The sequence below is a fragment of the Ursus arctos genome, unplaced genomic scaffold, assembly GCF_023065955.2.
Source record: "Ursus arctos isolate Adak ecotype North America unplaced genomic scaffold, UrsArc2.0 scaffold_2, whole genome shotgun sequence".
Classification (NCBI taxonomy): domain Eukaryota; kingdom Metazoa; phylum Chordata; class Mammalia; order Carnivora; family Ursidae; genus Ursus; species Ursus arctos.
Genome location: NW_026622874.1, coordinates 51063765 through 51077758, shown reverse-complemented (window position 1 = coordinate 51077758; position 13994 = coordinate 51063765). Strand labels below are relative to the sequence as shown.

The 13994-nt window shown below is 37.1% G+C and overlaps 1 protein-coding gene across 1 annotated transcript in view; it reads left to right on the top strand.

Moving 5' to 3' along the window:
- Window positions 1–13994, top strand: part of USH2A (usherin) — a 676313-nt gene that overhangs the window by 257684 nt on the left and 404635 nt on the right. The window contains exons 22-23 of the mRNA XM_026517347.4: window positions 3987–4117; window positions 11790–11916. Coding sequence (XP_026373132.2) covers window positions 3987–4117; window positions 11790–11916 — 258 coding nt within the window. The remainder of the gene's footprint in view (window positions 1–3986; window positions 4118–11789; window positions 11917–13994) is intronic.

Here is a 13994-nt window from a genome sequence, read left to right as displayed (position 1 = left end):
ACATCCTCTCCAACAATTGTTGTTTCTTGCCTTGTCTATTTTTGCCATTCTAACTGGCATAAGGTGGTATCTCAGTGTGGTTTTGATTTGAATTTCCTTGATGGCTAATGATTTTGAACATTTTTTCATGTGTCTGTTAGCCATTTGTATGTCTTCATTGGAAAAGTGTCTGTTCATATCTTCTGCCCATTTTTTTATTTGTTTATTTGTTTCTCGTGTATTGAGTTTCAGAAGTGCTTTGTAGATCTTGGATACCAGTCCTTTATCTGTAGTGTCATTTGCAAATATATTCTCCCATTCCGTGGGCTGCCTCTTAGTTTTTTGACTGTTTCCTTGGCTGTGCAGAAGCTTTTTATCTTGATGAAGTCCCATAAGTTCATTTTATCTTTTGTTTCTCTTGCCTTTGGAGATGTGTCATGGAAAAGGTTGCTTTGGCCGATGTCGTAGAGATTGCTGCCTATGTTCTCCTCTAGAATTTTGATGGATTCCTGTCTCACATCGAGGTCTTTCATCCATTTGGAGTTTATTTTTGTGTATGGTGTGAGGGAGTGGTCAAGTTTCATTCTTTTGCATGTAGCTGTCCAATTTTCCCAGCACCATTTATTGAAGAGACTGTCTTTTTTCCACCGGATGTTTTTTCCTGCTTTATCAAAGATTAGTTGCCCAAAGAGCCGAGGGTCCATTTCTGGGTTCTCTATTCTGTTCCATTGGTCTATATGTCTGTTTTTGTGCCAGTACCATGCTGTCTTTGTGATCACAGCTTTGTAGTACAGCTCGAAATCCAGCATTGTGATGCCCCCAGCTTTGTTTTTCCTTTTCAACAGTTCCTTGGAGATTCGGGACCTTTTCTGTTTCCATACAAATTTAAGGACTATTTGTTCCAGTTCTTTGAAAAATGTCCTCGGTATTTTGATCGGGATAGCATTGAAAGTGTAGATTGCTCTGGGTAGCATGGACATTTTAACTATGTTAATTCTTCCGATCCATGAGCATGGAATATTTTTCCATCTATTTGTGTCTTCCTCAATGTCTTTCAAGAGTGATTTTGCCTCCCATTTCTTTATCAGATTTTCGTGATGAGTGTTCCACACCCACTACCTAGTCATCCATTCTCTCAATCCTTATCACCCAGTCATTTGGGCTCTGGACCATTCCATTCCGTTGAGAAAGATTATGCCTAATGATTACTAATTACCAGCTCTGTAATCTTTTCTTCAGGTCTAATTATTCTGGGCTTACACGGAGTGTTACATGGTTAACTAACTTTGCCTTCTTGAAGTTCTCTCTTATCTAGGCTTCCATTTTACAGTGTTATTATCCTTGCTCTAATTTTGTTATTGTTCTTTACTTTTTTTCCCTTAAATGTGGGAGGGCATTTCCCCTAAAGGTCCTTTTTCTTTCTCTACATTCTGCCTCAGAGAGACATGGATTCTTGACAGGTGATTGACAATTTATTTTCTTACCCCATCTTCTCTTCTAAGATTTAGTTTCTTGTTTCCCAATGATGGATAGTTTTTGCATCATTAATATAAACACATTGTGCCCCAAACTGAACTTATATCCTCAACCCCATATTTTCTTCTTTTACCTGACCTTTCTATTTCCGTTAATAATGATGCTTTTTCCCTTAGGAACTGATGAAAAGAATTCACCATTTTGTTCCACATCATCACCTCATATCAATATGTCTTCATGAGTTTCTTCTGAAATATACAGAGTCTATTCTTTCAATCCATTTAGTTGTCAGTTCTTAATTAAAAATTTTATCATTTTATTCCCCCCAAAACAGTGATATCCTAACTGGGTCCTCTGTGGCTAGATTATCTGTATCTTTTATACATGCCCCCATTAGGTTGGTTGCCATAATCCTGATTTTGAGCATCCTACTCCTTTCTTCCACCCAAGGTTTAATGCCTTCCTTTAATCTATAGAATAAATTTTAATTAGGAAGCTCAACCTTTCAGTCTATTTATTTAGTAGGAGAGATGAGCTAGTAGCAGGGTTTCAAATGAGTTTGAATACCAAAGAGTGATTTGTTGGGATGGAAAATCTTATTCTGTGGAGTCAGAGAGATGCTGGGATAGACCAGGTACAAGTTTAACAACAAGGACATTATGTTCCAGCAGCCAGGAGGAAGAGAATCATAATGTGAGGCAATGCAATATCCAAATGGTTAGGATAAGTATGTTTAAATGGGCCCAAAGCATAAAATCTAGAAGCCGAAGATGCAGATGCTAAGAAGGCCAGGAAAAATTTGAGTTGACTCTTCGGAAAGTCTGAAGTCCATATTCCAGGCTTGCCTTTGCTGGTATTAAAAAATTTCACTCTAAAGATATTTATCACACAACCTGCCTTCCATCTTTGTCTTCTATTCAAACTTCTCAGGCTGGATAGTCTATGACAGGCCAAGCTGTGGTTTAACCTGTCTCTCCAGATTCATCTCTTAACTCCCGTTCGCACACCCAATATTCCTTAATTCCATACCTCTAACCCTTTGTACAGTTTCCTCCAAAGTCCTTTCTACTCTCAGAAAACAAGCTTCGGCTTCATAATCTCTGTGAAACCTTCCTCAATCCCTTTGAATCAAATTGTATCTCGTATATATCTCCATATCATTTATCACACCTCATTATAGGTTTTTGTTTTGTCTTTTTCCTCAACTAGAGCTTAATGTCAGGCACTGGCTTGTCAGTTTTTCTTCTTTACTCTTTAGCACAGTACTTAACAAATGTTAATGTTCCATTGATGAATAGTTAAAAAATGACAATCTGATACTCATGAAATGGCTTCTGCTTTCCTGCCTCCACACCTATGCTAAAACTTCCCCCTTACTTCTGATGCACCTCTCTCCTGCCTTCTCCTCCTCCAGACTCTCAAAGGATTTAATAAATGCACCTAGATACCATGTAATTTACTGGGGGTGGAAAGATGAGTCAGACATGGTTTCTACAGTAGTTTCAGTCTGTTGAACTCAAAACCCACCTATGTAGGACCTTTGGTTACCAGACCAGCCTGAAGGGAGCTCTCTCTCCTTCAAACTTCCATAGTTCTCGTTGACCGTATGACTACTCAAATCAGTATTCACTCATTATTTAATATTGTGATCACGTGTTGTTTTTGATTCTCAAGTAAGTTCTTGACCTCTTATTTGATTCTTATCATACAATTTGTCTGTTAAGACACGTACATTTTTTATTTCCAACTAAACTGGGAATTCTTTGAGAACAAAGACTGTACCTCTTAAACTTCTTTGCCAGTTTCAATACATTAAGCAAAATGGTTTATACACAAAGAAGGGTGCTGTAAGTGAGTGGGATACCATGTGTTGAGACCATGTGGGGTAGTGGGAAGACATCTTAGGAGACCATTTGCAAGTTTCCCCTGCTTCCTGAGCTGGGGAAATTCCTGTTAAGACAAGAGCATTGTGTGTCTAGGGCAGTAGGTGATCTGAAGGGTGAGGGAGACCCTGAAATTCTAAAAACAGCAGACCATTTGGTTATAGGATCCTGTTTCAGAAAATTAGCTCTCTGGGCCACATCACAGCAGGTCTTTCTAGGTTTTAGCTTCTATTACTAGATTGATTCTTTAAACCTCCTAAGTATTTTAAACAAGACCCCCTGTGTTCCTTTCATTCATGTCAAAAACCCATTTATTTTTATGGCTCTGATAATATTTTCACATTGATACTCTGAGTATCCAATTTGGGGTTGACAACATGTCTTTTCATGTTGATGAGTTTTGCATAAATTGTAAGTACATTATATATTGATTAGTGGGAGAGCAGTCTTGAGTTTCCAAGAACAGGTTGGCATTCATAACAGGATATATTTAAAACCAAATGGCTAGGACCATCCCAGTACACTGCTGTGTATAATTCCCTGACTGTACTCACTACATCATAAATAATAATGAAAGTAAATGTACGTTTATCAGAAAGAATCAACAAAACCCCAGCACTGATTTGCTGATTGCACTTGTCTCACCAGGCATTAAGGCCAGCTTTCGAACAAGGGTGCCTGAAGGTTTGATTGTCTTTGCCGCATCGCCTGGCAATCAGGAAGAGTATTTTGCACTTCAGCTGAAGAATGGACGTCCTTGTTTTCTTTTTGATCCTCAGGTAAATGAGTAATCATAAGACTTGATATTTTTGAGAGTGTATTAGGTGCCAGGTACTGGGGTAAGTGCTTATATTTCACATTGAATCCTCACCAAAAACGTGGAGGTAAGTACTATTATTACCCTCATTTTACCGGTGAAGACAATGAAACCTACAAAGGTGCTGATGACTTGCCCACAGCTGAAATAGCAGAGCTCGCTTTCCAACCCCATAGTCTGACTGAGAATCTGCATGCGTAACAGCCATATGCTACCTTATAATGAAGATGAAAACTTTTAAATACATTTGAATAGATCTATTTTTATTTTCCTTGAAAGCAAAATAATGTCTCTCTTTAATTCTTTCACATTCTCTCTCCCTCCTTCTTTTTGTCCCTCTCTCTCTTTCCCTCCCTTCCTCCCTCTCTCCCTTCTTTCCTTCCCTCCCTCCTTTGTTTATCAGCAAATATTTAAGTGCTTATCAGGTACTATAATGTTGGGTATCACAGACTACAATAGTTTTAAAGTTAAATACAACCATGCCCCTAGGAAACAATCTAGGTAAAATTAATGTAAAATATTCAGGAATGTTATGAAAGAGAAGTACAAGATTCTGTGCATTCTGGGAGCAGAAAATAAAGGGTCTTTCTTTTCTGAGTTGTCAGTCTTCTCTGAAAATGTGATGTTTAACTGAGATGTAAAACAACCAACGAGGAAAAGTCAGTGAGAACAGGAGCACATGTCTGTACAGGAAGATATGTGTTTGAGGTGGGGCAGGAGAGGGGAGATACTAATGATAGATCAGGAAGGCACCGGGAATAAAACTTCCAGGCAGAGCAAATAACAAACGTTAAGTGCCCAAGGTAGACAAAAACAGACTTATTCTATACATTGAGATGAATGTAATATGGCCGAGGGATAGAACAAAGAGAAAAGTGGGAGGTTGAAAAGCTGGGTGGGACCAAGTCATTTACTGCTTTGTAAGCAAATGTGAAGTTTTAAATTATTCCTAAGGGCAATGGGAAAAATCATTGAATAGTTGTCTTTAGTTAAACAAATATTGGTAAGAATTTGACTTAGGTACTGTGCTGGACCAGTGAATAATTGAGGAATGAGTAAGACTTTGTAAAAGATGTTTTACTTTCCATTTCCTCAGGGTTTCAACTTAAAACTGCTGATCTAAATCATAAGTTATGCCTGCCAAGTAAATCTTTTACATTATACTGTAAAGCTGGCACGACTTTCCTTCTCTGTATCTAAGTCATGGGCCAAGAGTTCTGGGTGAGAATCACCACTTAATACACCCTGGACACCCACACACTTTGGAGAGGAGAGGCAGGGCTTGCTGGACTAAGTGTATCTGAACAAACATGTCAGTCTCCTTGCAGGGGACCTTAAGAGGCCGGCTGGGATCTTCCTGTTTCAGGAAGCTAGAAAAGCCATGAGTTGGCAACTGGAAAGACCAAGGAAGAAAGGTTTCCACCTGGTGTTTCAACAGGGGCCTGATAACTGCAAGGCCGGTTACCTGGTAGGTTACTCAGGCATGGACTTCTGGGTGTCCTGCAGAATTGCAGTTTCTTAAGGGGTACCAATAGGTGGGCAGTGAGTAAGCAAAGAAGAAATAGCATCACACGTAAGCAGATCCAGCAGCCAGAGAGGATGGGAGAAGAAGCAGCTGTCTCAGAAGGCCAGGCAGATGGCAATGGGGAAAAAAACAACAACCAGCACACTGAAGTTGATTCAGTGACAGAACTGAAAATATTATTTGTCATTTGAAAACTTTAAGTAGATGAATTAGGAGAGAGACACTGTTGAGCCTCAGATTAGCAGGTCAAAATACGTAACAAAAATATAAAAAGATAAAAAAGATGGAGATCACTAACATTATTAAGAAGAAATTCAGAAGGAGAAAAAAACACATGTAGAATAAAAAGGATAAGAAAAAAATAATGAAATATAAAGTAGGACAGCATATCCTTTTAAGGAAGAATTGATAATAAATTTATTGAAAGGACTCATGAAGTTCTAGTCAAGGTTAAGCAAAACTAACACTTCTGTAGGACCTCTATATGCAAGGCATGATTCTAAGTGTTTACTATATATGTAAACACACACACACACACACACACACACACACACCCATTTAAATACCATAACAACTCTATGAGGTAGAAACTCTTATTATTCCCATTTTACGAGTAAAAAAAAAAAAAAAAAAGAGCCACTAAAATTAATTTCCCCAAAGTCATCCAGCTAATTAGTGATGAAGTCAGGATTGAAACCCAGGCATTCCACCACCAAAGACCATGATTTTTACTCTGATACTATCCTGCTTGTCAACATGAAAGAATAATGCTTGTTAATATCCAGAGACTCAGATAAAATACCACCCATGCACCATATTGGAAGGAAATATTCCAGTAAGCTAACCAAAAGGAAAAAACGTTAAGTCTGAAATATGAAGAGGAGAAGCAGTGGTGAATATTAAAGCTGGCAATATTAAGTTCAACTTAAATATTTAATGGCAGTGTAACTAGAAATTGGTTTTATGCAACCAAAGAGTCTTTGAAATAGAGGAGACACATGGCAAAGGCAAAACAGACAAACAAACCAACATCTAATAATTGTTTGGTGCTGAAATTACTAAAAGTTGAAGGAGAGGGAAAGATAAGTGATTTAAAAGTTTCTAAATGTATCAACTTAGTGGAGAAGGAAGTAGGGGAACAGATCACATTGGTGTCTTATTTACATAAAATAAATAGGCAAAAATGTTTTGTTTTAAATGTTGTGAAGCAGACATCAATTATTGATAGAATGGAAAATGTTCCAAGAACACCCAAATTAACAAGGTGAAAAGAGAGACTAAATGCTAAATGGTCAAAATCAACAAAAATCATGAAAAGAAAGGAAACAGTACAGCGAAATAGAAGAATGTCAATGAAAAAGAAAAATCTGCCTTTACTTTTCCTCCCCCAACTTGTTAATATCTGGGAGTAAGTGAGAAGAAGCCAGATGGAGGAAAACCTTAATTGTATAACCACTTTTTTCATGGAAATTTTAAAGTATAGAAAGTGGGTTCACATTAATTATCTTACTTCATTCTTGAGGTAGCCACTTGAGGTAGTATTGTTTTCATCCCTGCTTTAGATGAAGTGGCCTAACTAGGGTCACACAGTAATTTAGTGATGGAACTGGCACTGGATTTAGTTTATTTCATTCAATGTGGTTTTGTTAAACATCTTTTTTCCTCCGGGTGCTGTGTGATGCAGTTACGCACTGGGAGCACAGTAATGAGAAAAAACAAAACGCCATTCACTCCTGCCATCTACTCATCTGGACCTCCCTGTCCCACAGCTGGAGTACAGAGTATACGTCTCTGCTTGCATTGGACGGGGCAGGGAAGGAACAGGACTCAGGGCAGTGCCCTGTGGTGGCTTTCCACTCACTCGCACTTACAACTGGTCATGCCCATCGTAAATGTCCATCCCAATGTCTGTGTGATTCTCAATGACTCTGCACATCCCAGAGCTGCATTTGCAACTGTACACTGGCCTTGGTTGTTCATCACCGATTTTGAGTACCGTACACATGCATGCTCACACACATACATGGAGCCCCCAAACGTGTGGGGCAAGCCTTGGCAGAATTAATCCAAAAATGCTTTCCTCAGATCTGAAGGATGACTGCCGTCTCTTTGGGCAGTGTTGTTTCCCTTTGTGAAGAATGTGGTATCTTAAAATTCTACAGAAGAGGGAGGTAAAGGGGTTAACTCTGCTCAGCCACAGTCTTGTCGTTATGATCCTGAGAATGGCTGCCAGAAAACTCTCTGACTCATCGTTTTCATCTCCTTTTCAATGATCAGATAGTCCAGTGTGAGATATGATAACGGAGCTCAGGGAAGCATTTACGGGGCATTGCCAATCATTTCTGCCCCTTTCCTTCTCTCTCAGATACTTACTTAGAGCACTTATCACTGTCATTAGGTTTTCCAGTAGCTCTGTCCCACCCTCTATACCCAAATCCTAACCTGTGTAAAAAGTTGACAGGTGCCAGCCACGTATGAACTGAATTGCTACAGCCAAAAGTTGGAGGAGAAGGGGAATGGGAAAGGTTTAATTAATGATGCCTGGCAAATGAATTTTTATCTGTAATAGAAGTATCTTTCCACAAGGCAAAATTACCTGAATTTTTAGGAAAGCGACAATGAATTAATTCAAAAGAAAATAAGGTATTAGTCGAGCAAGATGACCTTCGGATGTACTTGAGAACCCATAATCAGATATATTATACTAAGTGGTCTTAGGACACGAGGCTATCTCTGCATGAAACAGTGAGCTCAAGCTGGCGGAGACTGTCCTTCCCCACCACTAAGGAATTTATACTCCAATGCAGGTGAACTGGATGTATCTGCTCACTTTTTAATGAAGTCGCTACATATTTTCAAACTAAAAATTGTTGAAACAGGAATAGAGAAAATTTTGAGTATTCTTCCATTGTTTTTTCTCCTTTTAGGTAGGAATATGCATACAGCTACTTGTAGAAACTTAGTGGTATCTCACATTTAAGGAAGTTAGAAATTTTATATGCTTCCCGTTGATGTTCAAATTATTTATATTTTGAATACTTTAGGAACCACCGTAAGCCAGTTTTCTTTCCTCTATCTTTGAATGTGATTAGATTATCTAATGAACACCTTATTGTACTCATCAGACAAGTAGTTATTTGCTTCATGTGTCTTTCTTATCAGACTGTACAATCTGGTGAGGGCAAAGTCTGCCTGTTTTCTCCTGAAACAGATCCTCGAGGATAAGTCCTTAGAATATAGTAGACGCTCAATAAACAAATGTCTCGTGACAGACTGACTCACTGACTGACTCAATAACTATTGGTAAAATATAATTAAAGAAAATTACCCATTTTCTAGGATAAAATTTCCAGCTCTTTAATTATTATTTAACAATTTAGTTCTTATTTGTTTTAATTTCTCAGTTCGTTAGAAACTTTGACTTTTACTGATGATTATTTTTAAATTACTGGCCCAAATCTATTCAAAATAGTTAAATTTGAATTGTGAAAAGAGCATTTAATAGGAATTTAAAGTCACTACTGTCTAGCACATCACTTCAAAATAACTTGAAGTTATTTTGTGTACATTTTAAAAAATATGTTAAACTTAGGTAATGAATTCCTTACATAACAACGTAATCTTACATAGAGGCTCTAGGTATAAAAACTTATTTGGTTTCCTTTTCAATGATCAAATGGATTCTGTGAACAAGTATTTGGGGAAGGGGGAAAGATTCTTCACTATATTTAAAATTGGGTATATGAACTGAACACTTGGAATTATTGTTAAGAGTCACAGTAAAGAAAAGTTCCTCCAATTCTTAATTGCTGTATTTTTTTGGTAAGTCTCTAACAATTAGCTATCATCTCCCATTCTTTATTTGATTAATTCCAATTTGGATATCCTTGGTCAGAAGATATTTTGTTGACCAGTAGTGACTTGTGGTCACCATTTAAATGTTTTATGTTCAGTGACATTAAGAAAAAACTCACATAATATTCTGATTTCATTTGGAAGGGAGCTGTGGAAGTGAAAGCTTTCAAACAATTCTGAGTGGCATTTATTTAACGTGTCTGATATTTTCCAAATGGAAAGAACAAACGCATGCTCTGACACTAGAATCGATCGCAGAATTATTCTTTTAACATTGGTGGGGGAACATAATTTTCAAATGATCATCAAAGAATAATATGCTAAGTTCTTCCAAGTATAAAGCAAATTTGGCATCCTGAGGCTTTATGTTATGTACTTGAATTTGTCTCCAATAAATGTGATTTCTGATGTAGAGAACTATTAATGCTTCAAATTGTTGCCAAACATAATATGAAGAACCACTTACTCAGACACCTGATCTTTAGAATGCAGCATCGTTTGTAACAATTTTAACGCTAAGTACACTTTGATGAGACAGCATTTAATAAAATGCTCATTAATTTCATCATTAGCAAGGGTATGCTAAGAAGTAAGCCAGTTTCTTATGTCACGCCCAATTAGCATCCCATGCTAGTAATCCCATTAGTATTGTTGAATTCACTAATGGAAAAACTAATGGGCATGCTACCAGGGCACATTAATTGGGCACGACACCAGTTCTGGTTTTAATTATTAAACTACGATAATGAAATGTGTGTTTGTAAAATATTAAAATGTTGAAATAGGGTTGAAGAAAATAAAAGAGTATGTAGAGGAAAGAGATATACAGAAAGTCAACCTACAAAAATTCAAGGACTAGAAAATGGATTTACCAAATGGTCATCCTTCTAGCTGATCGAGTTGTCTATAAAAGTTGGGATATTGTCCACATAAGAAGCAACCCACCCATCCTCATGGGAAATTAAAAACTGTTTTTGGGTAATATGAATTTCTGTATGTCATACATGTTGTCATGCTCTGTATGAGGACTGACAGGAGCCAATTAAATGTGTAGAATGGACATGTTACATCGCTGAAGCTATTTTAGGGAAATATAAACAGAAATGTTTACTTAAGATGATATGACTCACATTGCCCTTTTTGTGATATAAATCTTCAATTACATCAGGTAATTATCATTTCTCTCTTTTTGAAAAATGGTATTCCAACATTATGGGAGTTTGGTGAAACACTCCAACTAATTAAAAAAATTTTTGTAATATTTCATGCAGTCTTATTTTGTTTTTTAAAAATTTTTATTGAATCAAAGTTAATTATCGCTTAGAAAATCAGATTTATTTAGAAAGATTTATTTTCACTTAGGCTTGGAGTAATTTTCTGGTGTTTTTTTTCTTTCGTAGTAGTAGTAGTAACTAATAATGGTGACAAAGTTGAAGTATCTTCTATGTACCCTTATTTGCTCACTAACACTGAAAAGGGTAACATTGTGCTGAACGTGATATGCTGAAAAAGTGTTCACTTGGCTAGAAAATACTCAGATGGAAAGTGTCTCTTCTACTTCTCTTTCTCTGTTTCCTTATCCTTACCTCCTTTCTGCTAATTTCTGTTCTTGATGTCCGACATTTCCTACTCTTACCTGCTTAGGAACTCATTTTTAACTATGATGCAATGAGCTCAGATACAAGTATAAATGCTAGATATAAATGCTAGATTACAAAGCATTGAATACAAAGATTAACTGCAATACTTATGGTCAATGTATTAATAACTGGCTAATTTTTAATATGAATCTCATTCCTTCTACTTATTAGCAGTGTAGTGAAGGTAAGACAAACTAAGTTGCCAGACATTTCCCTAACTTCAGAGCAATCTGGATTCACTGGTATTTTATTAGTTTTAAATTCTTATTTAATATTTCTGCCAAAATTTTGAGAGCTAAAATTTTAGAATAGAAAATTCATTACCTTTCTGATGACCTAAGTGCTCAAAATGCAAGTGTGCTTGTAAGAGATTTTTTTATTCCAAAGAGGTCTTTTCAGGTTTGAGCACTATGGTATTTGCAGAAGGGCATCACAGAAAAGCCAGAATGATGTTAGGCATCAACCTTAATTTTGAGTTTGGTTGAAAGTATGCATGCTTCCATCATGATCATGTCAAAATTTATTAATTGATTTTTAGCAAATACAGAATTATATGCATATGAATTTACAAACATATATATATATTCATTCATTCACTCATTCATTCCCTTAAGGGGTCTTCAATGGAAATTACTACAACTAATGATGGTGGGAAACAATATAGTGATGACAAGTGGCATGAAATAATAGCTATTAGGCATCAGGCTTTTGGCCAAATCACACTCGATGGGCAGTATACAGGTAAGAACTTGATATATATAAATAGTTCTATTGATACGCTAATGTTGCCGTACTTTTCTGTTGTTTATATTTCTACATCTTTCCTTTCACCTTTATCTCCTCTCAATTTCATCTGAATTGCTGTTGAATTTGCCTTTGGGGTGCTCCTAAAATGATGAAGTCTGGCAACCGTTTTCTCATTATGCACAGTTATAGTAAAGCAAGAGTAACAGCACAGTCATCAGCAGTAATTTTGTCTTTTACAATTTGCAAGGGCTTTTACTGATGTTCTCTCATGTTATTTTTGACCTGCGGAAGACAAATAAAGTAAAACAGTTATTACATGCATTTTAGAAATGATGAAACTGGGTCTCAGGAAAAGTAAATAACTTTTCCAAATTTACACAGTTGATAGAAAGCATTTTGGGGACACTTACCCTGTCTTTGCAATTTAAAGTTTCCTATTCTTTCCATCCTACCCTACCTACTGTCCTTATATAATTATGAAACAGTTATAGTACCTGCATGATGATGCAGGCTTTTATTAATATACTCAGAAAATACGGAATTGTAATGAGCACCTACTGTATGCCAGGTATTGCTCTAGAAACTCTGGATACAAAGAGCAACATTTATATTTTAGGTGGGAGGGGGCAGGAGACAGAATAAGTAAATATTGAATGACTATCAGGTAGTGGTATATTTTGAAAATAATAAGCGAGAAAAGAGAAGAAGTGTGTATGTGTGTGTATTGGGGAGGGACTGTTTTGATTTCTTAAAAGACTATTAGAAAAGCCCTCTTTGATAAGGTGACATTTGAACAGAGACCTAAAGAAAGTAAGTGGTTAACCCAGGTGAATAACAAGGAGAAGAATGTTTTAAGCCAAGGGAATAGTTGGTGCCAGGGCCCTGAGGTGGAAATATATATATGACATGTCAAGGACCAACAAGGAGGCCAGTGTGGGAAAGAGTGGGTGAAGGGACTAGTAATAGACTGAAATCAGAGAGGCTTTTAGGGCTGTATTACATAGGGCCTTGTGGGCTTTTCCTTAGAAAAGGGAAGCTCTTTGGAAATGAATTTTAAGTGGGAACAAGGGTGGAAACATGGAGAGCAGTTAATAAACTTCTGTAATAATTATAAAATAATTCAGGTAAGAAAAAATGGTTTCTTGAACCAGGGAAGTAAAATTGTGGTTATAATGAGAAATCTGGGTATATTGTACATATTAAATTAAAAGTATTTGATTCAAGAGGAGCAGGGATTGGCAAACTACCGATGGGCCATATCCAACTCATTACTGTTTTCATAAAGTTTTAGTGGAGCACAACTCTACCCATTTGTTACTTATTGTCTGTGGCCATTTGAAGCTGCATGGTCTACAAAGCCTAAAATATATGCTACCTGGCCCTTTACAGAAGCAATTTGTTAACCCCTAATGTAGACCATGACTGCTAAGTTTAGGGTCTGGGCAACTGGAAGAATGTGGCTGCCATAACGAAGGTTGGCAGGATCATGGGAGAAGCTGATGTGGAGAGAGATGTTAAGTGTGAACTCATTCAGTCTTAGTATCTGTGAGGCACCCAAGTGGATATATCAGGTAGTTTTCTGGATACAACTCTTAGTTCAGGAAAGATTTCCAGACTAAGGCTATACATTGGGAATCGTCTGCTAACGATGACATTTAACAGCAAAAGACCAGATGTAAGTAGGGTTAATTAGAGTTGTTTGGGTTCTGAGGATAAAAATAAAAATCTCCCTACTTCCAAGAAAGGATGGAGTTAGATAGAAGTCTTAACAAGAGATTTGCATTGTTATACAACATAGCCAAGGACTGAGACCTCTTCTGGTCTTTGGCCTGGTCGTTTGCATAGGTGTCCAGCCATCTAGGTCATCCTTCTAGAGGACTTAGGACATCCTTGCATGTGGAGATGGAAAGAGATCTGAGAGGGGAGGAGGCCTGGTCCTTCCAACATCAAGATCTCAGGACAATGAGGAAAAAGCATTGAAGAAAGGTAAAAAAGAGGAGAATCAAGAAAGCGTGCTGTCTAGAAGCTCAGTGAAGGGTTTAATCATTTGTTGAATTAGTAGAACCCCGATT